The sequence below is a fragment of the Hippichthys cyanospilos genome, chromosome 10, assembly GCF_059441005.1.
Source record: "Hippichthys cyanospilos isolate Australia breed blue-spotted pipefish chromosome 10, RoL_Hcya_1.0, whole genome shotgun sequence".
Classification (NCBI taxonomy): domain Eukaryota; kingdom Metazoa; phylum Chordata; class Actinopteri; order Syngnathiformes; family Syngnathidae; genus Hippichthys; species Hippichthys cyanospilos.
This window is the reverse complement of record NC_142378.1, coordinates 21,920,877-21,947,364: the sequence shown is the minus strand read 5'-3', so window position 1 is coordinate 21,947,364 and position 26,488 is coordinate 21,920,877. Positions and strand designations below refer to the sequence as shown.

Below are 26,488 nucleotides of genomic sequence, written 5' to 3'. Positions count from 1 at the left end.
CCTAGAGTCATTTACTTTTTACTATATGTCACAAGCCCTTTTCAATGCACCTTTCTGGTCGGTATAAAGTCCCTGTCGCCGCATGGTGAAATATAACATTCAGAGATCCTATTACTGCTTTACACACGCACGCACACACGCACGCACGCACACACACACACACACACACACACACACACACATATATACAGTGGACCCACGGTTTACGAACTCCCTCTTTCACAAACTTTATATCTTACGACCCTCTTACGCACAAACTTTTCATCTTACGAACAATTCAACATGCCGGTCAGTGTGCCCTCACTATTTTTTTTGCTTTGCTACATCAACATAAATAACCACTCTTGCATGTGACAGATAACACCGATATGCTATTGGTCTTATAAAGTCACAGTCACGGTCTCAGTCATGGTCTCTGTCACGGAGATGCCGATATGCTATTGGTCGAACGCCTTCATCTAGCTTGATGGCACAGCTGGTCGGTGTGTTGTCAAGACTTTGCAAACTTTATCTGTTCGACATGGCTTCTAAAATTGCAAGTGGCGGTAAAGGAAGAAGTAAGAGGATGATGACAATAGAAACGAAGCAGGAGATAATAAAAAAATACGAAGGAGGCGCACGCATAGTTAACCTTGCTAGTGAGTATGGCCGTAACCGCTCGGCAATCTTCTAAGGGCAAGACTTTCCTTGCCAGGGGACGGACCTCGGTCAACAACAAAATGGAGAGGCTTCTCCTATTATGGATTAAAGAGAAGGAAATCGCCGGTGATATGTTCTCGTTTAAGAAAATAAATAAAGAAATTCTGCGGGTTGGTTTCTGCTCCCCTCCGCCTCCACATTTGATAACACACGCTGATGCCTATGTTTAGTAAGCGATGAGTGTTTATTCTGTTTATGTGTTTGTTTGTGTAGCAATGTAGTATGTTGCACTTCATAGTTAGTAGTTGTTAGTTGTTGCTAACCCGCAAATGTCGGCTAAAAATACAGTAAATTCATATAAAAATACAGTAAAGTTAAGTGTTTATATGTTAGTTTACTGACTTTAAGATTGTTGTTGATTTATTATTCAACAGATACTACATGATACACCATACATGAGCCAAAATAAATGTGAAGTTCAACGTGATGACTTGCGTACTCTTTCACCGGAGTCTTGGTGCAGATAACCAGTCCTGAGAACAAACTAAGATTAGTTATTTAATGAATATACAATAAAGTTAATAAGGATAATGTGATGTTAAATAATAGGAGAAAGGAAATAAAATAGGCAAAAAATACAAAAAAAAAAGGATTGTTTATGGTTACTGCGGCTATATTGGGGCGTACATAGAAATCTAGGAACTGATACCCTACTTCGCGGGTTTCAGACTTCGCGGGGGGTTGACAGCCCCCATTAACCGCGAAGTAGGGTAATACATATATATATATATATATATATATATATATATATATATATATATATATATATATATATATATACACAGTAGATATATAGATGTATAGGTAGTATATAGATATATATTTGCTTATATAAGCGGACAGCAAACTTAAAAAAAAAAAGCGCAGAAAGAGACAGGAGGTGTGAAACAATTCTCTCTGTGCACCCCTACAAGAAACGTTGCGTCCCGTGGATGCACATTGATATGAAAGTTTCCGCCCATGGCAAAAATTTAGCATCAAGGACATCGGGAATCAGAAAATGAGGGCACTATATTAAAAAAAAAAAAAACACATCAGGATAGCAGCATAATGCAGTCAGTACAGGGAAACGTACAACTCTGGCATGTTCGTAGCTATTCTTATTGAACATTTGGTACAGAACTTAAGGTGCGCTACTCCTTCTACATGGTTATTTGATTATTGCTAGTTGGAATTCCAAGTTTCTCGTAGCTGTCCTTCACATCTGTTATGCTGCCTTCAGGTAGTTCAATCCTTTCATGACTGGAATATGCCACATTTGATATTCACCTGTGCAACTGGCTCCAAGTTTTCCTGAGTTTTTTTTCCACAGCCTCATTCAGTCCTTGATGAAGGTTCATCAAAAGTTCTTAACTCCTTGGTTAATATCCTGCTCAGTGATTATCATTATTAAATATAACCATATTGTCACGGTCTGGCATGGTTGGGAGAAACGCTGGCATGGTTGCAGGGATTGTAGACCCAGGTACCGAGAGGCTCTGAGACATGGTGTGTGTTGAGTACTCCAAAGCGGGATAAAACAGGACAGCAAAAAACTCCAGAAAAAGAGACGGGAAACACTAACCGGCAGGTTGGCATGGGGAGATACAGACCAAAAGGCTTGCGACGAGAAGTGAGACTATTGACATAAGAATAATGACATGCGACTATTATCCGACAACAAGCGGGAACAAAACCGAGGCTTCAATACATACACATAATTATACAAATGTGCAACAGCTAGGAGAGAGACAGTAGGCAGGGGAAGCTGATTGGTGGACACACGAGGGGCAGACAATCGCGGACAGGTGGACCAAATCAAACTAACATGGGATGACACGAGAGGAACGTGAACAGAAAAGAGCAGAACCCTCCCAAAACAAAACCCACAACCAAAAACCAACAGAACATGACACATAAAAACAAATTTGTACAATGGCTGTTTCGGATTAATAGCCTCCACTTTTCCACTTGATTAAAAGGGATATTTATAAAGAAATATAATAATACTTAATATTCCTGCTCCCATCTCCGTCCATTACCTTTTGTTGCAATCCCATAATTAAAGGTAGGTCTGACTTCCATCATTTGAAAATTCCACGAGATTCCTGAAAAAGATGACATCCTCTACCTTGTACATGTATTTCTCTTTTTGTTGGTGGAATGAACTGTCCTTGCTGCCCCACAATCAACAATGTTATAAACTTCAATTGCTTGTGACCTACGCCATTAACATCTGACCAATTTAAAAGTTTAACTTTAGTCGAGCAATATGCTAAACCTTTATGCTACAAGCACACTGAACACGACAACGCACGTTGTTTATGCTCTATGTGAGGCGTTTTGTTGCAGTCAAGATTATCATTTTTGTGAAGTAACTTTTTGTCATGCGAGGGGAGTGGAGTGAGCTTGCTGAGCACTTGTGCTACGTGCACACTGAATGTGACAAAGTGTGTAATTTTGTCACGGGCTCAAGATGATCACTTTTGGAAAGTCACAATAAGCTGTGCGAGGGGAGGTGAATGAGCTTGCTGCGCACTTTACAGTAGATCCAGAAAGAAGAGCATTCTGAGAACTTTTACTTTTCTGGGATGTAGCAGAGCCAATATTTTCTCCTAGAACACCTTTATTCTTTTTCACACTGCTTGTCCTCAGCTTTGCGGCAACACTTTTCTGCAAAAAAAAAAAAAAGTTTCAACGTCACAATCAAATGGCCGATACCATGCTGAATACTCAGCTGTCAATGCTGCACTATTGTTATCTTGGCACAGTAACTACAGTTCAACACCTGTTAAAAAAGCAAGCAAACACTGCACATACCAGTTGTCCCAAGTTCTCCCTTCCGCCATTCTACAAGCGCTCTTGCTTGACTCCATTTTTGTATTGAAAGCTCAGCTGGCCATGTTGGATAGCACTCGGTGACCGCAAACCGGCCTCCATGATTCATTCCTGCCCTGTGTGAGACGTTGAACCTTCCCAAAGTTGAATGGCTGTCATGACGCGACACGTGACAGAAGTCAAAAAATTTTAACACGACAGGCGAAATTACGCGCCATGTGGCTTCACGTGGTGTCGCGCAGTGTCTCATGTCGCTCCATAAGCGTCCATTGCGTCACCCGCAAAACCATCCACTTTTATGCCTCAATCGCGTTTGGTGTGAATGCAGCATTAGACTTTTATCTGCATAATTTTTCTTAAAGGTTTGGCTGTTTACCAATTATCAACCCCACACGCACGCTCACACACACACACACACAGCAGTCTGCATGCTCATGTATAAAACAAAAATATTGATCAATAAAACATGGAACTACAGTATGTTTTGCAATTATATGAATAAAGTGTAATTAGTTTAAAGTAGACCAAACTTGCGAAACTGACATTGCATTTATTCATGTGTGCATAATTTCACAGATTTCATATCAATTGCACTTTATGCTCTGTAAAATATTCAACTTCCCGAAGTTGAATGGCTGTCACGATGCGACACGCGACAGAAGTTAATTTTTTTTTACTTCACATGACAGGCGAAATTATGTGCCATGTGGCCTTGCATGGCGTCGCGCAGTGTCTCAATGTCGCTCCATGACCTGATTGCCTGACAGCAAGTCAATATTTGTCCGGCATGTTGTCCAAGCTTTTTTCATGTTTATAAGTGCTATTGAAGTGGTAGTGTTAAAAGTCTATTGGGACTTTATGGAACTCCCTTGTGCACCTGTGATAATAATAAGAGAGAAAAAAAAAACGACTAAAGATCAACCAGTATTTCACATGTAAGAATGTTTTACTGAGTGTTATTACTTCCTGGATGGACCTTATCAAACAAGACATTGAAGGGGTGGGTATGTCTGACTTGAGGGCAACAGGTGCATGACATTCCTCTCCAGTTCCAGGCTCACATACTTAAAGCTATTAAGTAAAGTAGTTAGTCATGGCTAAAAATCCAAAGGATGGCAAGTAAATACTATCTAGCAGGACTGATTTAGTCCTGTGCCCTAGGTTAAATCAGTTCTGACACATCTGGATCAGTTCAAGCATTTGGTAAGATTCAGTACACCCCGTGGATACCAGGGAGGAGCACCTTGTTTGCGTGCTGTGTGTGAGCTGTTCCAAAACTTCATTAGATGGGAAGGAAACACAGCACTTGTACTTCTTTTGCCGCAAGCATGCCACAAAAAAACATGACAAATTTTGGATCAGCAAAATAATGGAAGTTGCCCACCTCTGACCAAACTTAATAGCACAGCAAGAACAGGTTGCAATAGTGCACATAAATAATTTTCATTGAACAAAAAAAAGCCTGAAAAGTTTTATAGTAATGAATAGTTTCTAGCCATTTTTCTCCATAGTCTAACATATGCTTGTCGAGAGACTTACTGCGCAACTTCAGCTATAGTGAGTCAGGTGTGCATTTGTGGCCATGAGTCACTCGGAGTACCTCGCTACAAGCCTTTCAAACTAGAGTTCAGATATACATACTTTTAATCATTTTTGAATTGATAAATAACTAATACCAAATTAATTTGCAAACTTTTAATCTTTTAAGACGTGTTTTAGTTATGCTGACTGGTTCAGTATTTACAAGTAATGCATTTTCTTAATAACTATTTTATCTATAAGCTTTTATTTTGTGAGGGGTATCTTCAGAGGAAAGTGCACGCTCGCTTTACGGCACGCTCGCTGGCGGAACAGATTGCAAGGTATGCCACACATAGAAAGACTGTTTGTAATGAAAGAAAGGGTGCATAGTAACAAATACCATGTCCTGGTACTCATCTGAGTGCTGCATGAAAAAAATCATGTGCACCCTCCGTTATATCTGACCGTTACAAAACAACAGATACACTATTTTTTTTAAATCGTTAACACAGGACTGTATCATTACTATCCACGCTGTAAAAAGTTAGTCCCTTTTTATGATAATTTCTCTTAGTAGCAGGATACAGAGCATACTTCAGGCAGGTAGGTGTTCAGACCAGTTATTTAGGCAGGTTTGTTGAGCAACAGTACACAAGAAGCAGAAGACACGTACAGCAGGTGTAACACAAGATGGTTTCCCAAGAGAGTATGCAATGATCTGACTAAGATTTCACAGAAGAAATATAAAAGGCTTGAAGACATGCAGGCCTTGTGACAGGCAAGTTGTGACATACAGATCCTATGGCATGCACACTTTGCAATTGTCTGGAAATGAGTTCAGGGTGTCCCCTGTCTACAGCCTGAACATGGCCGGGGTAGGCACCAGCAAGCCAGCGACTCTAGTGAGAAGGATAAGCGGCTACAGAAAAGTGATAGCTAGATGGATGAATGGATAACATGCACACTTTGTGACAAGGATAGGCATTTGCTGTCAAATGCATAAAATGTTGAGAGTTGTTCCTGCAAATAGTTTGCTCATTCATTCATTATCAGGGCTCACTGTTTTAACTTGCAAATGTTCACTCTAATGAACATTATAAACCAAACTGTTCAAAAAAAGCATGCTCTTTTCCTCAAAGTGCTATAAAGGTTTTTTGTCAACAACAACCCCCCCTCAAATCAAAGTAGGACTTTTTAAAGTTTTGTACACAAACAATTGTATATACTTGTATGTGGCAAATCCAAGCTATTGCTGTCACTGCATTATCATTATGGACACAGCTTTCCCTGTGCTGCAAAACACTGAGTGCACAATACAATTTGAGATAAGGTGACAAAAAACAAAGAATAAACAGCTTTGCTAAAGTCTTTGCAGTGTACAAAACAATGAAATTCTGACTTAAGGAGCTTGATCCATCCAAGAAACATTCAACACAATTGACTGACAGGGGAAGACAAGACGGCAAGGCCTGACCGTACTTGCATGAGGGGGCGCTCCTCTAAATACTGGAAAGAATGTTGCATGGGAAAAATAGGGGAAAGTGCATACTTCCGGTTCCGGGGAGTGTTTTGCTGCTGTTGCTGTTTTAGCCTTAGCTGGAGAGACGAACGATTTTCTTTTTTTTTCCTTTTTCTATTTTTTCCACCACCCGTCGGACCTGTGTTCGGTGTTTAATTTTTTCTTTTTTCCTTCATTTTTGAGGACTGCTTCCATTCTTCGATAGATAGTGATCTGCCGTTTCTCTGAACAGCTCCTAGCTCCGTTCGTCCTCGTTCTCGCGCAGCTCTGCTAGCGTAAGTATTTCGCTCGGCTGTACTAAGGTAAGCATGGCTCCGTGCACCTCCACCTCATCTGTCACTTGCGACACCTTCGTTATTCTCATGGAGAGGCTTTCTCTCCTAGAGGGCCGTGTCCGTCAGCTAGAGCAGAGTAGTCTGATAATTGTAGATCAGACGGACACATCTCATAGTGACAATGCGGGCCGTAGCCCTCCCGCAATGCCGCTAGCGTCGGCTAGTGCGGGTCGTAGCCTACCCGCTAGTCCGGCTAGCATTAGCCCTAAGAAGCCTGCTAGCCGCGGTGAGCCTGTTCGGACGCATAATTGTTTTACCCCCCTCGCTAGGCAAACTCCATCTCAGTCTACTGGCTCCCGCATATTAGTTATAGGGGACTCCATCACCCGTAACATCAAGCTTAAAACGCCAGCCACCGTAATGTGTATCCCTGGGGCCAGAGCACCCGACATTGAAGCTAACCTTAGCGAGCTGACACGCAAGAGGCCTAGACACCAGTTTAGTGCAAACAACACTAGTTACTCGAACATAGTGATACATGTCGGCTCCAACGATACTAGAATGAGGCAGTCTGAGATTACAAAGAAGAACATAGCTAGGACTTGTCATCTCGCTAGAAAGATGAGTCGGCATCGAGTTATTGTCTCTGGCCCTCTGCCTGCGAGAGGCAATGACGAGAGGTTTAGCAGATTATTCTTGCTTAACCGGTGGATGGCTAGTTTCTGTAGAGAGCAGGGTTTCCAGTTTGTAGATAATTGGCCCTCTTTCTGGGGCCGGCCCTACCTGCTGAGGATGGATGGCCTTCACCCTAACTGGGAAGGCGCCATCACTCTTTCTAGAAACATAGATTACTGTTTGAGCCTTCCATGACTTCTCACATTAGAGCATGTCGGGTTGCAGGCGAGTAGCAAGCCTGCTAGAACGGGTGTGGAGTCGTTAAGGCTAGAGTTAACCGGCACTAGGCTGGACTGCTACAACACACATAGCATATTTAGTCTAGGTCACTGCAATCCACACACTGTTTCAATACCTAATGCTGAATGCCCTAATGATAAGATTTCTGCTGAGGTGGTGTTGATTAAGGAAAATAGCCCTGCCTCTTTAATCAGTAAGACTAGTGACAAAGTACCTAGGCGGAATATTAATACTAATATGCGCGTTGTAGCCGTCAACAATCGAATTCCTACTTTACTAACATTGCGATGAGGTTTTAGTTACTCAAAATACAGAGCAAGCCCCAGCCATAAAAATCTTGTTGGTATTAGTACTACCAACATGAGGACTCAGAGTAGTCCAGAAAAAAATTCCCAGTTAAAATTTGACTTCATAAATATTAGGTCACTCCCCTCAAAAGCCGTTCTTGTAAATGATCTCATTACAGATCAAAATCTTAACGTGCTTGGTCTCTGCGAAACCTGGCTAAAACCAAATGAATTCTTATCATTAAATGAGGCCTCACTCGCAAACTTTGTGGGCTCATATGTTTCCCGTCCTTGTAAAAAAAGGGGGGGTGTCGCCCTAATTTCAGAATTTGATTTTAGGCTTAGCACGAGCACTAGTCACACTTTCAAGACATTTGAGGCTCTCGTTATGCGATCGAGCTCCTCACCACCATTCTATGTGGTAGTTATTTACCGTCCTCCTGGTCCATACTCTGGATTCTTAGATGAATTCCCTGAACTGATGGCTGACTTAATAACTCACACAGATAATATATTAATTATGGGTGACTTCAATATCCATATGAACTCTCCATTGGAGCCACTTACTGTAGCTTTTCAAGCAATAATTGACGCATTTGGTTTTACACAAATAATAAGAGCAGCAACACACCGGAATGATAATATTTTAGACTTGGTGTTAACCCACGGCCTAACTGCCTCAAATGTCACAATTCTGCTGCATACTAACATTATGTCTGATCATTATCTTATAACATTTGAAGTCTTAGCTCAGTGTGGTCTTATTGTCCACAACCAAGGCTTTAAGAGCGGTGATATTAACTCTTCAACCACTGCTGCACTTTCTGAATTACTGCCTTCCACAACAGCTGCCTTTCCCTCTTTCACTGGTTCAGTCGATAAGCTCGCGAATGATTTTAATACGGTTCTTTTGAATTCCCTAAACTCTATTGCGCCGCTGAAACTTAAAACTCGTCCGAAACGGCACACTCCGTGGTTTACGGATGAAACGCGCATGTTTAAATTGTTAAGCAGACAACTTGAGCGTAAATGGCGAACAACTAAACTCGAGGTTTTCCGTCAGGCCTGGTGCGATAGCTTGCTGAAATATAAAGAGGCTCTTAGGTTAGCAAAAACAAATTACTTTTCCAAAATGATTAATCTTAATAAAAACAACCCAAAATATTTATTTGAGACGGTAGCACAGCTAACACAACTGCAGCAGGTTAATCATAGTTCCCTCCATTCAGCACACGATTTCATGCAATTCTTTACTCAGCGGATTCAGCTAACAAGGGACGAAATAAAAAAGGCAGCGCCACTTACCCCCTCGGCTGTGATTTTTGATGCTAGTTCGAATAATCAGGTTCAAGAAAGTCTGGTTACCCTGTCCCAGTACCCTGGTGCCGACCGGCACCAAGATTTACAGCTCACATCCTAAATCACCCGTGAATGGCTAACATTGTTACTTAAATTGAACAGAAGAGAAGTTACACACCAACTTTATGTTGCTGGGTGAGCATCACACACGCTAATGTAGTCATTATTTGGAGAAAGTGTGTGGGGTTTCTGAGATGTGTTTTTTTTTAAACTCACCTGACTGCAGACATCCTCTGTCAAGTCGATTCCGGCGGAGCCTGCAGTCTCAGTACACCTTTGCTGTGTTATGTTTTGATGATTGAATTTTTTATTGACTTCATAAAATATTTCATTTGGGGTTTTCATAAGGTGTAAACTATAATCATCAAAATGGCTTAGAATATCTCACTTTGCATGTAGTGAGAAATACTGTATTTTAAATAATAATACTACATGTCTTAAAGGTCCCTGAGTTTACAGCTATTGACGCTTGAGCGCTAATCACCGGTCGTTGGTTTTTCTTTATGACTTGGGTTGTATAATTACCACCACAGTGTATTAGTCTACAATGTGGCAATATTTAAGTGTTTTGAAAAAGACAAGACTAATCCTTCAGTTGTCCACATCAAAAGCTTTGTTTGTATATGACATACAGGTAATATGGATGACTTTTTGTCCTACTTTGACAGAATTAAACAATATCACGTGCAATATTCAGAATGGCATTATATGCTTCACAGGCATAAACACGCCACTGGATCTTATAAAGAACAACTAAGGAAAAATACAATTAAAGTTGAAAGGTTCATTATATAAATAAAAATGTGTATTATACACAAGGATTAATATTTTAAGTTGAATGTGTGGTTTTATTTTGAAATTCCCCCCCTCTTCCTGTTCTTACAGCGGACGTGTCCTGAGACTGCAGGCTCCGCCGGAATCGACTTGACAGAGGATGTCTGCAGCCAGGTTTTTGGGTTTTTTTTGAATGGGGGTGGAAGGGCTTGCACAGACCCATCTTTTGAAAACTTCATTCATGATAAGAATTCTATGGATTAGTTTTGTATACACAAAAAACATACAGTTCATTACATATACAGCCAAACACACAAAGAGGTCAAATACAGCATAAGCAGAAAAACACAAGAGAAAAACAGTTTTTAAAAAAATGTGCATGGGTGTGTCAGAAGCCATTGAGGTGTTTTCATATCCACACTCCCAGGGAAATGTGGTTTCCATCACAATGTGTCAACACAAACATCCATAAATAGCATCTTGTGTGAGAGTGTCCTTCAGCTGATATACCTAGCATACTGTCCCAGTTGCAAAAAGGTGCAGTCTGTTGCTCAGTCTGGGGGCACTTGGTAGGAGAGGGGCCAGGTAGACTTGTAGTGTCTGGAAAATTCTATCGAGGAGAGAAAGTCCAGACAACAGTTTGTTTTGAGAGCAGGTTGGCAAACTACTGTATGTGGTCAAGTCCATAGCGCGAGACTCTGAATGGGGTTTCAATTGGCTAATCAGTTACTTTGAGGAAAAACAGCTACTTCTCCACTATGATAGCAATTCCATACGAAGATCCTACAACCGCCTCCAAGTTGCAGTTGGATCCTCTCTCATGCCGGTTTGGTAAATGGTCAATGGACTTTCACTTACGTATATAGCGCTTTTCTACCTTGGGCACTCTTTACACTAACTAGTCATTTACCTACTGATGTAGAAGCATCAGGAGCAATTAGGGGTTCAGTGTCTTGCTCAAGGACACTTCGACATGGTCATGATGGTCTGGGGATCGAACCCACAGTCTCTCGGCAGACCACTCTACCACAGAGCCATGCCCCCCCTTTTTGTTTGAGCATTGTACGCTTACCTAAACACCACCAAAGAAGACCAACAGCTTGTTAATCCACCTGCATCTGTCTAGGAAACTTTGCGATGAACCAGATGCCTACCCGCTCCAATAAGGTGGATATCTATCATCAAAATTGCAATAATGTACAGTCGGTGTTCCTCACGTCCTCTTCAGACAAGATTGATAGACACACCGCCCTCACTGTGCAATCAAAATTCAAAGACGAGAGATGTCATCCACATCCTCTATGAACAAGATCGACAAACACATTACACTCCACTTGTTCCATGGATCATTGCCGTATTCCAGCGTTGAATATTCCACATGGGCAGAAGGCTCCCCTTTGATTGCCCTTTTAGTCGAAAACATTTTGTTGATTGAATCAAGAGCCTAACTGACCAATTCCATGGCTGGATTTAAAAGACAAGAAGTATTGCAAGAGGCCACAATGATAGATAAAAACAGAGACAGCACACAACAAAAGTGCAGTAAACAGTGGAGATAAGCGGTTGGCAGGAGATGAGCAAAATGCATCCGCCACCGCCAAGAGCCAAGCAGAAAAAAAGGGTCATTTGAAATTAAAAATATAGATTGTTACTTATATATAACATCACATGTACCGTATTTTTCGGACTATAAGCCACAACTTTTTCCTCAAGATTTGAGCCCTGTGGCTTATAGTCTAGTGTAGCTTAGCTGTTGTTTTTCCAACAATTACATAAATATTAAATTACAAAATAATATAAATTTATAAACTTCTTTTTTCGTAAATATCCCAAGTTATTGCCTTCTGCTTATAGTCCAGTGCAGCTTATCTGTGACAAATTTTATTTTTATTTTTTGCTCATATTTTGCTGCTGCGGCTTATATATGGGTGCGGTTTATAGTCCGGTAAATATGGTAATTGTTTTAGTAATAGGGCAGCGGTGAGGTTAAAACAATTTGTGTTGATGTGTGTGTGAAATGCTGCCGTTTACTTTTTTTCTTCCACAGACCCGTTAAATATTCAATCGACATATTCTGGAGTGACAAAATCTAATACAGTATATCCATGCCCTTTTTTAAAATTTATACAGCAACACGATATATTATATATTGGCAGACCTTTGGAAGGGTGATAACTAAGTCATTTATGAATACTTTTTTTATTTCAACCACTCAAAATGTTCAGTGATATATAATAAAATATAATGTATATAAAAAAGGAATTCAAATTTGAATGTTTAATATGAATAATTAGGGCCTTGAATATGTTAAAAAAAATCACAACAACAGATTTTTCATTGCATGCATATTTTTTTTTGCCAAAAGCAATTTTTTGTTATTACCCCAGCAATGCTATTTTTTTGGCCAAATATTGGCAGACCCTTGGAAGTGTGATAACTGAGTAATTTATGAATACTTTTTTTTAATTTCGACCATTCAAAATGTTCAGTGGTATCAGACCTATCCATACATATTTAGTTTTCATTTATTTATTTATTTTTGATACCCTCTATGTACAATAAAAGCAATAATATGCTTTCAGTTAAAAAAAAAAACATTTATGTCTATATCTATATAAAAAATGAATTCAAATTGGAATGTTTAATATGAATAATTAGGGCTTTGAATATGTTAAAAAAAATCACAACACATTTTTTTGTGGCATGCATATTTTTTGGGCAAAAGCAAATGCAATGTTTTTGCCCAAATATTGGCAGACCCTTGGAATTGTAATAACTACGTCATTTATGAATACTTTTTTAATTTCGACCACTCAAAATGATCAGTGGCATCAGACCTTTCCATACATATATAGTTTTCATTTATTTATTTATTTATTTATTTATTTTATTTATTGTTGATACCCGTAAAAAAGCAATAATATGCTTTCAGTAAAAAAAATAATTACCCCAGCATCGCAATTTTTTGTCCAAATATTGGCAGACCCTTGGAAGTGTGATAACTAAGTCATTCATGGGTACTTTTTTAATTTCGACCACTCAAAATTATAATTCATAACGCATTCGTTAGTCTGTGTCACCACCCAGTTGCCGCCCACTTTCTCCTGTTTATCGACTCACCACTCAATGGATTGAAGTGGAAATCATGGGAAATGCATGATAACACATGAGGTTCACAGTGCATCAAAACATATAAGTTATAATGGGAGTGTAAACTTTAACTTTTTAATTTTAATCGGGATGCTGTGTTTTGTTTGATCGCTCAGATCTGCAAGACTTTATAAACGTCAGCATGCTCCATTTTTTTAGTTTTTTATCTATTGCAAATTTGGGGGACCTTGAATCACCCAAATGCTTTCCCCCCAATTTATTTTCTGCTTGAAACTTGCCAAAAAATGGATACAAAACGCCACAGGGGTTAATGTGTGGGGCCTGATACTGACTGGCCCAAAAATCGATAGCGTGCCACTGATTAGGGAACATTGTAGTAGGGGGCCGATGCCCCAGTAGAGCTATCTGCCTAGCATGCCCTAAGTATTTCACTGTGGTTTTATATGGTTATAAGTAGCCACTCGAGCCACCATCAATGCTGAATGAAACGTATCCAGGTAATGAGTATGACCGGACTATGATGTCTTCACTCTGCTACAGATGCTCAGCGCTAGCAGAATAAATGGACCAGGTAGGCCATCTCATTGTGCATAACTTGCTGCACAGTACAGCAGGGAATTTCGACCAACAACTTTAGGATGATAACAAATGTGTGGGCCAACATTTTTGATTTCCTGAGCATGCCCACAACCTCATTTGCCTTCTTGTCTCATCACTGTATGCAGTTCAGTCAAATGACCTTTTTCTGTCTGTGATCATTGCACACAGGTACATTGTGTGCTACCTGATGTAGGGTTAGGGTTAGGGAATCCTAGCCCTTACACCTAACTCTAACTAAGAAAGCTAACATTACTATATGTATTGTGTGTGTGTGTGTGTGTGTGCGTGTGTGTGTGTGTGTGTGTGTGTGTGTGTGTGTGAGAGAGAGAGAGAGAGAGAGAGAGAGAGAGAGAAAGAGAGAGAGAGAAAGAGTTATTACTTGTATAGCTACATATTGATGTATTGAAAACATCCTAGGTGTCATGGCTGTTAGATACACAGTTGCAAAGGTCCTACAGTGCTGGATGATGAAGAGGCAGTAATAGGGTTGGACTACGAGACTGAAATTTCTGTTGATGTGGACCCAGACTATTGGGCCCACATCATCAGAAAGAGGTGTCAGATCTGCCCAAGTAACAATGATTGGAAAATCAACAATAGGTAGGAAATAATGGGAAATGCAATGTACCTGTGTGCAATGATGACAGCCAGATAAAGGTAATTTGTCTGAACTGCAAACAGTGATGAGACAAGATGGAAAAAAAGAGAAAAGAGAGAGGAACTGTCAATGACTGGACAGTTACACACATACATACACACACACAAACATTGGACATTCACATTTTTCTATTGCTGTTCTGGGTAATTTTCTTTTTCAAAATTGTTAAAAAGTTACAAATAAAGATATTTCAAACATGAAATAATTCTTGTGTGGTCCTAAATATAATACTAAATATTATAGAGGTGAATATTCTTAATCAAAATGACAAAAATGGCATAAAAATGTGGTGATTCTAATATGGGTCATTTTTTTACCCACTTATGGAAGAGTGTAGGGTCCACTCACTCATGCATCTAAGGGTTAAGTCGAAATTTTGTAGCGTTATACTTGTGCAGGTGTAATAATATTAAGGCTGTATAAAGACTGAGAATGGCCATGTTGTTCTGATCAACGGAAAAGTTGATCAGAACCCTAAGTCCCTAGTTTCCTGTTGCCCCTGTGAAGTTGTGTTACTTTTGTGTGTCAGATTATAAACTCAATGATGAACATAGTAAATCCCGGAGAGGAGCTGAATCTAGACTGCCAATAAATTGTTAGCTACTAATTGCTATATTTTGAGGGTCTATTCATGATATGGCACCCTAGTGGCAGGAAACAGGGATGCCCGGCTAATTTAAGCAATACGACACAATTCCAAGACATCCTGTTCTTGTCACTCTTTATTCCGACAGGATGGTGACATGATTGATTTATGGCATGTACTCACATTTTGGAATACCAACTCCCATTGGATACACCCAGAAGAAAAGCTTACATACCTGTAATGTCCAATGAGCAACCGAAAATGCTCCAGCACTCCCCAAGTCCTTCATTTCGACCGCACTGTCAAACAGACCACACCTTCTATCCCTCTTGACTCATTAGCATGAGTATTCATTAGCATGAGTATTCTGAAATACCAAAGCCCTCCCTTCAACAAGTGAAATTATTGTGGCCTTCATTGATCCAGTTCCTGTCTGAATTCTAGCTGAATTGCTGGTGTGGCTCAACAGGTTTGTGTAAAAAATCAATCATCTTTGGAAAAAGTAAAGTAGTACAACCATGTATTGTCAGGTGAGGAGGAGAATTTGAAACTAGAAGCTGACAGGTCCCAATGCCATTCGTCATGCACCTGGAATTGGATTTATTCCCAATGAATGTCCTCTTCACATTTGCTGTCCGATTTGTGCATGATCATTGGTACAGAGACTCTTTGAGGCACTTTCTCTGACTATATACAGGATAAATGCTATAGTAAATGGACACTATAAGAATCCTCTCACAATTACACTTTTCGCAATGAAAGTGCGTGTTTAGCCTCCGAAACAAGTTTGAATTTCCACAACATATTTCATCAGAGTGAAAGTTTTACCGGACACTTCACTCTTTCCCCGCACACCCTCCTTGGGCACAATTCAACTCAAATGTGAACTTGGAAAACCCGAGAGATGTTGCACACTGAGGAAAAGTTTGTTAACACAACATTCTGACTGGAAAAGTTACTTAGACGTCGGATCAGAACTGAGCTTGTCTGGCAAACTACAGTACAACTTACTACTCGGGGTGGATGAGTTTCATGTAATAATAATTTTCTAAATTGTTGCTTTGCCATGTAACATACACATAGTACAAATAGCATATAGTCCTACAATTGAATACGTAGAACTGCTTTTACATTATATTTGATTTTTTTTCCGGCTTAGCTTTATAATTTCTTAATGCATCTCATTATAAACCAGTTGGTGGGCAGGGCTTTGCAGCTTTCTGATTAACAGCCTATGAACTGGGACAGGATATAATCTGTACAAGTCTCATGTAAACACTTGTTTTTCAGACATGTTGTTCAGTCATGTACTACATCATACACTTTCCAAAAGAAAAGCATATCAAGATGGTAGTTATTTTTAGCAACTCTCGTGGTCAGGTGGCACTGTTTCTTTAGCAGGTGTGGTTAGTTTAATTTGATGTTTGTTTTTATATGTTTCATGTTATAGTTGGCTTTATAAGCCAGTAGTTCTCAACCCACTTTCAATGATGTCCCCCTGTGATTTCTTTTTTCATTCAGGTACCCTCTAATCATGCATAGCATTTTTAGACTTTTAGAAGAAGAAAAGAAAAACACTTAAAACAGACTGCTGCACCATTAATGTCAGATACATTAAACTTTGCAAATTGCATTCAGGAAATCTCTAAGATGAGTCAAGTAAGATCATATTTCATGTACCAAGCATCAAAATTGCTTCAATAATGGCAATACACTGCTGTATAAAACTTTTTTGCAAAAGAGTCGCATTTTTGCAATACGTTGTATCATGGTCCATTTAATTGGCTCTTCATTTGAAAAAAAAAAAAGTACTGCTCATGTCACAGCATTTAAACGCTTTAAATTTAATTTGCTGATACCTGCATTATCCCTGTTAAAATTGCACATGCCCTTTGAAATGCCTTCACATACCCTCTGGGCTACCGCTAGTCTAACAGAGCAACAATAATGACGTGCCTGTCATGTTCCAGCTCATCTGGTTGCATCTTTTGGTCCTAGGCAGAGCTCTCCTGCGGCAACGAGGGGGCGAGGCTGATGGCCACGCACCTGCGGCTCATTCCCCATCAAGGGCTTTTTAAGGCCAGCAACCACAGGAGAGCACTGCTGGGTTATTCCTTCGTCAAGCTCCTTCATAGCACAGCGAAGCCCCAGCGTTCCCGTCTTGCGTTCCCCAGCTTTGTGAACAGTTTTGGTTTGTACTTTGTTCTCCTGTATTACATTGTTTTCTTGTATTTTAGTTGTACTTTGCAGTTGCTCTCCTGTGGTCCCCGCTTCCCCGATTGCCTCTCGCCCGCCTTTTTGGGCTCCTTTCTACAGACACGTTTGTCTCGCCTTGTTTTGCACTTTGCAATTTTATTTGTACTTTGCCTTTATGCTCTTTTTCATTCCACGCTTGACGTGCGCTTTTTGTTAAATAAAACAAGAACTTGAGCATTCACCTGTGCGTCTGGTTGGGGTCCTCGTCCACACGCGGTTATTCCTGACAGTGCCTTCACATACTGTAGAGGTCTTCCTCTTCCCTTTTGAGAACCTCTGTAACTTCTCTACGAAGTTTGTTATACAGGACATGGACACAATATGCCCATATGTTGCCAAACAAAAAGCAGCATTTTAGAGCACTTCTATAAATGGGCTGCATGATGAACATGTGTTTGACATTGTTACGGGTGGGTTCACTCAGGGGTCTTTCTCTCCGGTACCGGCCTGCTTTGTTTCTTTTTCCCCTGTTTCCTGGCTTCTTTTTTTAGGTGGGACCCAGCAATGCAAGGATTGGTCGGATCCAGAAAGGCCCATGATTGGCTGCTGCTGATTGGCAGGTCGCACACCTGCTATATATTGAGCCGAGATGGCAGACAACTCTCTCGTCCTCCTTCGCTCCCAACCAGCCATGCATTAGTACTGATATTTGTGGAAACCGAGCAGTAGGGGTGAACCGCCGTTTTTGTTGTGCATTTTCTTTCCTCCTGTTTTTGGAGCTAGGGAGCTAAGCCTATTGTCTTTTGGTTTTGTTTGTTAGGATAGTTTGGTTATTGTACCGACAGATTGTTTTGTTGTTTTGGCTTGGTTTGTTAATTGCTAATATTTCAGTAACCCTTTTCTCATGTAAATAAATATATCCTTTGTTTTCAAACACCTGGTTCATCGGCTGGCTGCTTGGGAGTTGGGGAAGGCGGGGCCCATTACCCATGTTGTGTCCTAGGCCCCTAGACTGGGACATAACATGATATCCCTATCGCAGTTTTTTAAGTTTGAAATCTGGACTCTCTTCTTCCCGTGTGTAGTCTGCATGTTCTGTCCGTGCTTGTGTGGGTTATTTCCTGGTACTTTGGTTTTCTCCCACATTCCAAAAACAAGCATGTTAGGTGTAAGCTGCATAATGTGCTACATCTCTCGCCCAAAGTCAGCCTGAATAGGTTCCAGCACACTCATGACCCTAGTACGAATGAGTTGTATAGCTAAATATACAACTTACAATTCGTCAGGGGTATTGGTATTTGCATGAGTGCAGACACAATGTACACAGTTAGACCATTTCATGGAAAACACAAAATGAATAGTGTTCTGTGACCCCATTACAACTGCCTCCCTATGCCAAATATCTCTGAAATGAAAAAAATACCGAATGTATGACATTCACAAGTCTCTCACAATATTTCTAAATTGTAAGCAGTTAAGTACAGTAAATGGCTTTATGGATGGCTGTATGGACGATAGACAGAGGAATGGACAGACAGAGAAACACATTATACCAATTTACGCAGCATTGGCTGCAATTGGCTATTGCTAATACAAAACAAGAGTTGACCCAGATGGTCCAGCAATATTAATGGGTCTGTATCATGGAATTTAATCATTTTGGAGATTTTAGCCATGTTACTCACCCTAAACACCCCCAAAGTGACAATGGTAAGCCCTCAGACGACCTGCAATATAGTAAATACACGCCAGCCTTACCCACATTTTTTAATTTAATTTTACAATAGAAAATGCCTAAGTGGCAATAATGTGTGTTTGTGAGCACACACCCGGACAACCAACATCAGTGTCAAGTCTATGCAAGTGAAGCAGACGGCTAATAAACGTCAAAGAAGATCATAAAACAAGTAGAAGAAGAGCAAAGGCCTCGAAGGATACTTCCGATGTATCCTTCACGAACGAGGCGGAAGTGTTCTTATGAATGCTGTTTTTACCACTGGACAGATTTTATAGGAGGAACAGCTCATAGTGATGCAGATCACTTGACATTTTTTTTCGCATTTTAATGTCAGTAAAACGCCTGTTTTGGTTCCTTCACACACTTTTTTTCTGGCATCCCACAATTTTCCTAAGTATAAGCTGATGGATGGATGGATGGATGTTTCTTGGCTGGCCAACATTGGACAACCTCATGAGGAAGCCACACTTAAGCCACAGCTTAAGTAAACAAAACGCTTAACTTCTTGGTTTGAAATATCAGAACCATAAAACTCATATTTAATAAGAAATTGACCTGCCAATATGCCAAATATAATCTATACGCATATATTTTACTGTGGAACATGGGAAAATATACCATGATACAAGTCATTTTAAGATAGCAGTAGTAGGTTATCATACCAATAACAAAGAGAATCAGCTATCCATTTTTTTCACGCACTTATTTTATGATACGATTATTGACGAATATTAGTTGACATCTCACACTACGTTACCAGTAACCATTAGGACACAGAAACTTGAAGCTATGGTGTTTGTGTTCATTTCAATGTATGTTTGTGTACGTTTGCACATGTGCACAGGCAAGACATGCTCATCATTCTTTGAGCATTTTGAATAGGTAAGTTATATGCTGGCAGACCACCCTGATTCTGACAGGTTTTTCTGAAAAAAAAAAACCCAAAAAAAACACATTAATTTAAAGTGGAAGTCGCTCATTCTTATTAATGTGTAACTCAGGATAGCAACTGTTTTTTTCTGTTTTGATTTTGTTTTCAATCGCTCCTGTCCAACTCATCTCACTCCCCCATCAAATGCCACTTTTCCTCCTCGTGGCCTCTCCTCTCAGCTGTTACATGCCACTGTTCCACTGGGTTTGGCACAATATTTTCCAGCCCTCAATTAGCACATCGCTTGTTGACTAAGTCCAGCTGCTCTTCCACCTGAGGGGGCACAGGAAAAACTTAGTGCCATAAAGGCAAATGCGACGAGGCCTATACCAGCGTCAGGGAATGGAGGTTGAGTTGACTTGTCAAGCAGCTATTGTGAAAACAGAGGATCTGAGTTTGTTTGGTATCTAATTCGCCGCTGCAGTCATTAAAAATGTATGAACTTCCACTAGAATCTACAGCCATGCCACAGTATCAATATCAAGAAATCCTGTGGTTCAAGAGGCTTTAAGTCTGATTCAAAGCCTTGGTGCCCAATCGTCGCTAAATAAACAGCTTTGTATGACATTGCAAGATAAAACCAAATGTTCAGAGTTAAGCTATAGACAAGAGCACCGGTGCTTGGGCAGGCTTAACCTGCTGGACTCCCTTTGAGAGATCCTCATGGAACAGAACAAAAATTAACAAGCAAATCATCTTTTTCTAATATTGTGTAAGAATGAATGAAATGAGCTTATAAAAGACTCATGCATCATATACTATACAGACGACAGAAAAACCTATGTAAATGATGAGTAACTTAATTTACAATCCCTGGAGAAATTCTGTGTGAATGCAAAAATACTAAATGCGAATATATCAGTCTGTATATTAGAAAACAAATGGGGATGTTTTTTTTTTACATCAGTAATAAATTGTGGTAAAGCTGAAAGTATGTGGAAAGAGAAAATGATAACCTGGGTGTGTGTTATAATTTGGAATATGTGTTAATTGGAAGGGTTTAAATCCGATGTAAAAATGTAATATAAAAATATACCGGTAGATATTATATTTTTTCCCTACACATGAAACAGATTTATACTTACAGAGTATTGATTATTGCTGACTCAATCTCTGTATGTATGATTATGTTAAAACAAAGGAATGATTTAAGAATTTAAGTATCTATGGACATTTTTGCCAGTTATTTTAATTTGTCTGAAGAAAGATGAATTCTACCCCATGAATTCTGCCTGGTAACAAGCAGTCAAACGAATATTTGGCAATGCTATTATAAAAGAAAAAACAAATGGACAGCATATCATATATTTCTGTATTTTCTATCTCAATACATATGCGTAGTTATCAAGTTTTTTTTTTTTTAATTAATTACAATCTCTCCATTGAAACTAAAGAAACTGAGAAGTGCAAGGTGCATCTTATGTATATACTTCTCGACATACAAACATTGTTTTGGGCTGTTTTTCGCCATGATTTCTCAAATGAAACAATTTCACAATGCATGTTAAAAACCATATCTGATGTATTTTGAACTAGAAAATGTGCAATTCCTGAACAAATTGCATGTGAAAGCGAAAACGCTGAAAGGAGAGACGTTGATTAGTGGAATGATGTGGAATGTTCAAATAGCTTGAATCTGTGAAGTGTTCTGAATATTACAAGTTTGGAACGTTTTGAAGAGGTCAAATAATGTAGAAGATACAAGGAAAAACAGAAAAAAGTGGAATTGTGGGAAAGTTTTGAATTGTGGGAAAAGGAAAATGGATACATCCATGGAATGGTAGGAATCGGGGGAATCGATTAAAGTTGGCACAGTGTAAATCGGATGAGTAATGGCGAAGAAGTAAGGTTACAAAAGTTTTGGTGAGAACAGTGGGAATGAATGAGGAATTATGGGTGATAATATTAAAATAGTTATGAATTCATTGAATCTGTGAATATTAGTAATGATAAAAATGTGAAAGAAATTAATTGAATAATGTATATAAGAAATGGGGAAGCTTCAAATGTGAAATGTTAAATATGCCATTGGGAATGGATTATGAATTATTATAGGAAAAAATATAGAATTATGGGAAAATATTAATATTTATGAATTATTGGAATGATGGGAATGATCAATGCGGTAAAATGAAAGAGTTAAATATTATGAATGTGAAATGGGAAGGCTCAAAATGTGAAATGTTAAATCTCTCATTTGGAATGAATAGGGAATCCTCCCATTGAAAATGAACTGTAAAATATTGAAGGGTGAAAAATATCGAATTATGGGAAAATATTGGAATGTATGAATTACTGGAATGATCGGAATGATCCCTAAGATGAAAAGAATGAGCTAAATAGTGAAAATATAAAATGTGAAAGATGTAAACATGAAATATAAAATCACCCAATGTTAAGTCAATGGGATTTTTGGCGTGGAAAACAGGGAATTGTGGGAAATCAGTAACTATTTGAAATGAGAAAAAATGCAAGCAGTCGTCAAACGATTAATTGGAATAATATGAAATTGGAACGTGTGAATCGGATGAACTGGGAATGAGATGAAACGTGTCCAGAAATGAGTGGAATAAAAAAGGAGTTATAACTTTCGCCTTCACACAATTAGCTAGTCATGATAAATTGAAGAGTGTGTGTACATGACTGTGAATGCAAAAGACAATGTTCAAATTCCCATTTTAATATCGTCCTTCTAAGTCACCTTAACTTGACTTTCATGATTTGGACAGATGAAAAAATGTCACTCACAACTTGAAACGGTGGCACCAAGCCTGTAAATGACATTACCACAACAGCTGCTCCTTCCCCACCACTTCAGAAGTCATATGCAACATCTCTGACTCACCCAGACAGGTTAAAAAGAACCATTAACAAATAAATATTGTTGTCCAAAACATTGCAGGGAGCCCCGCCTGTCACTCATGCAGTGATGGACAAAGAGGTGAGGTTAGCCCTTGAGACAGATGACCTGGTGAAATGTCTGAAAGACATCCATTGATGAGCACAATGAAGTGCGGCTGCTGCACTTCTCAGGTGTCCTCTGAAACAAACACTCTGCATGTAAACTTTCAAGGCAATCCAAAATTTAGGTTGTTTTGTGGTTTATTGAATCCAATTGTTTGGGTTGAATAAATGTCCCAAAACAAAATAAACAACCTATAACGGTGTTCTGCTTATTTCTCATGTGCTTTAATAACTTTTTTTTTTGTTTATTTCGCCTTAGCTGACTTCAAATAAATTACATATGGTCAAAAATATACAGTTGCATGACATATACTAATGATGAAGGTATGCACGTATGAGGCCGCAGGATTCACATAAAGCCACATCCATACAACCTAATCAGAAAAGACACCAGCACATCACGTAAATAAGTCTTTTTTGTATGTTCCCATACAAAACTGCTTCACAATTTCTGCATTTCAGAGTACGACAAATTAATCCCCCGGATTACCCCCACGATGTATCGTTTTTCCATACCAACTGATGTCCAATGTCTTTTCTGGAAGAAAATAAATGCAGCACCGACTGTCCCATGAGGAGCTTTAATCCACAACACAGTGTGCTTGTCTTACCTAGCAACCTGCGTCTCCTGCTCTAAACACAACACGGAAGCCGAGCAATGATACAACTGCAGGATAATCCAATGAACAGCAAAAAAAAAGTCTAATCGCGAAATGAGAACGTCACTCCTTCTGATACACTTTTAGCAACTTACTGTCTGCATGGTTTTTCCGCCGCGTGCCATCCACCTTGCCCGTTCTGTCAATGCACAAGAAGAACTTGTTGGCCGAGTAAAGCCGCCGTAGCCGCACATCGCCCTCCAGGTGATTGTAACTTCTTGTATGCCTCTCCAACATCCACGAGCAATTTGTGCCACCCGCCAGAACCTGCATGGGCCCAGGAGGGCAGGCCCCCGAGGCGGCCAGCAGCAAGGTAAGGCATGCCAGGCAGAAGGAGACCACGTTGGGCCATTGCTTGGCCAAGGCTGAGGCAGCAGAGGCTTCAGGTAAGTGGAGGTGAGCAACGGATGGCATCCATCTGTACATGGTGGGTCACACTCCCAGGGTGCGTCTTAATGTGCAAGCTGCAGGCATACTGCTGGGTTGGAAACGTCCCAGTGAGAGAGTCCTGAAGAGAGAGGGGAGTCACACACAGGAGCCCCCCTGGAATCTTTGATTAAGGTGACAAAAGAGCTTCCTAATGCAGCAATCTTGGGAAAGTTCCTCCAGATGTGATTATTTTCTTGCCTAGCTTCCTTCTCTTTTACATATCTTCATGTGATGAAAGTTCCATTCTCCCTCTCGCTTCTCCGCTCTCCCCGTATTGAAGGCTGACTTCCTGCTGGAAGGACAATATTCCTGAAAGATGATGCTCGTGTATTTGTATTCATATATATATATATATATATATATATATATATATATATATATATATATATATATAAACATACATGTATATACATAAATCATAAATATATATATATATATGTGTATGTATGTATGTATGTATGTATGTATGTATGTATGTATGTGTGTGTGTGTGTGTGTGTGTGTATTTGAATATATGTGTGCACCTTGCGATGGTCTGTCCTTTCCTGCTGAGGAGGAACAAGCTGCCTGTCTGAGCTGCTGACCTGTGGCTGAGAGGGAGTTGAATGAGGGTTGATGGCTGACTATGCGTGAGTGTGTGTGTGTGTGTGTTACCAAGAGTGGGAGGGACAGAGCCTGTCACATGTGTCAGAGTAACCGGCAGCTAGCGAGTGAGTGTCAGCTCACTAGCACGGGGCAGTGAAGCCGCAAGCCAACAGCCTGACACTCTTTTGAGTACAGCCAGGCCGAGACTTGTCCACTCAGTGGGGGCTCCGGCTGACTTGCCATGCATTTTATCCTGGGCAGGGTAAGCAGCATTCGAGGATGGATGAGTGGACAGCCAGCTAGGAGAGGGTGTGGTGGGAGATGTTTGAAGGAGAGCTGGGGAGGCAAGACCAACAAACTCATTAAAACCATTTCAAATGAATGAGAAAAGTTTGAATCAGTGTTGTTGAGAAAATAAAGATTCCTTTATTGCATGAGTATACAGATATATTTGAGAATATACGATTTGGCTTTTGGTTCCACATGCAGTTTTGTGCCCTTTAGTATTGATTTTTTGGCTTTTCTCATTCAAAATATTTTACTACATATATCAGTATTTAATCGGGAGAGGATGTTAAGGTAAAAAATATAGAATTGAGACTGGGTTTAAAAAAATCAATAATCAATTTTCCTTTTCATACCTTGATAGTGATTTATAAAACCATTAATTGACACATTCTAAATTATCACAACCTGGCTGTCTGGCCAGCCTCTCACCCACCAACCTGTCTGACCGCATTCCAATTAATCAGCCCAGTACCACCAGGCGCTTATCCAACGAGTATATAAACCTGCCTTTTCCTGCCTCTCCCTACCAGATACTTAATGTCAGGCCTTCTAGCGTTTACTCCTGGTTAATCCTCATCAACTACACACCTGCCTCTCATCCGGCTTTGCCTGTTCGTGTCTTGACCCTGCCTGTTCTCAAACACACACCCGGTTCTTGTCCTGCTTGCCTGTCCGTGTCCCAGCTCTACTTGCCCTCTTCTACTTGCTCGGCTGTCATCCTCACTTGTCTGCCCATTGTCGACCCTGACTGTTCTTATCCATACGCTAACGGGTCCGGTAAGGACACCTGTGCCACCTGCCTGATTAGTGAACTTATGTCAAGTTTGTTTGTATAGCCCTGAATCACCACAGTCTCAAAAGGCTTTAGAGATGAAAAGAAATCACAGATAGATAGATCACACAGAACATCACATATAAAAGACAGCATCCCCTGAAAAAAGCTCTTAGAAGAAGAAGGAAAAACAAATTAATTCCCATCTGAGTAAAATAAGAAACCTTCAAAGGAACAGTAGCTGGGAAGCCCCCTTCCAGGTTCAACAGGTTGCACTAGATACCTAGTGCCAAAAATAGCACATTGTGACATACTACTCAGTCAGTGTACAGTGTGAAGATGCCTTGACGCCAGGAGACGTCATTGGGTAAGATACTCCTTATATTGTGGGTCCATCGCAACAAACGTCCCTGAGCGGTGGGTTCCATACCAAAACCCACACCAATCAATCGGCGCAAGTACATAAAACATAGGTTTGGATTGCCCGTCATATGGCAACTTCGCCTGATGACCCCAACCACAGAACAGATTAGTCTCGTAACTCGGGGGCCCACTGTAATTAACAAAATCACATCTCAGGTGTACTGGAAGGCAAAGCAGGTTGGCTAGTATTAGTATGTTATAGTTTATTATTAATAGGATGACATAATCAGGCTTCCACCTAATCCCAAACTGCCCTATCTTTGAGTCTGTCTCTCTGTCTCCTGCAGCTGTGCCTCAAAATGCAAGCTAGACATTTCCTGCTTTTCTGTGTTCAAATTAACAACTCTTATCTGTGTCTGCGTAGCCCTGGGTCCACCGTTGA

At 40.0% G+C, this 26,488-nt stretch overlaps 1 protein-coding gene across 1 annotated transcript in view; it reads right to left on the bottom strand.

Moving 5' to 3' along the window:
• Nucleotides 1–24,616, bottom strand: part of fgf22 (fibroblast growth factor 22) — a 59,069-nt gene extending 34,453 nt beyond the window's left edge. The window contains exons 1-2 of the mRNA XM_088425499.1: nt 24,563–24,616; nt 23,705–24,327 (exon numbers count right to left, since the gene is read on the bottom strand). Of these exons, the coding sequence (XP_088281625.1) occupies nt 23,705–24,035 (331 nt within the window). The 5' untranslated portion in view covers nt 24,036–24,327; nt 24,563–24,616. The remainder of the gene's footprint in view (nt 1–23,704; nt 24,328–24,562) is intronic.
• Between the last annotated feature and the right edge of the window lie 1,872 nt (nt 24,617–26,488).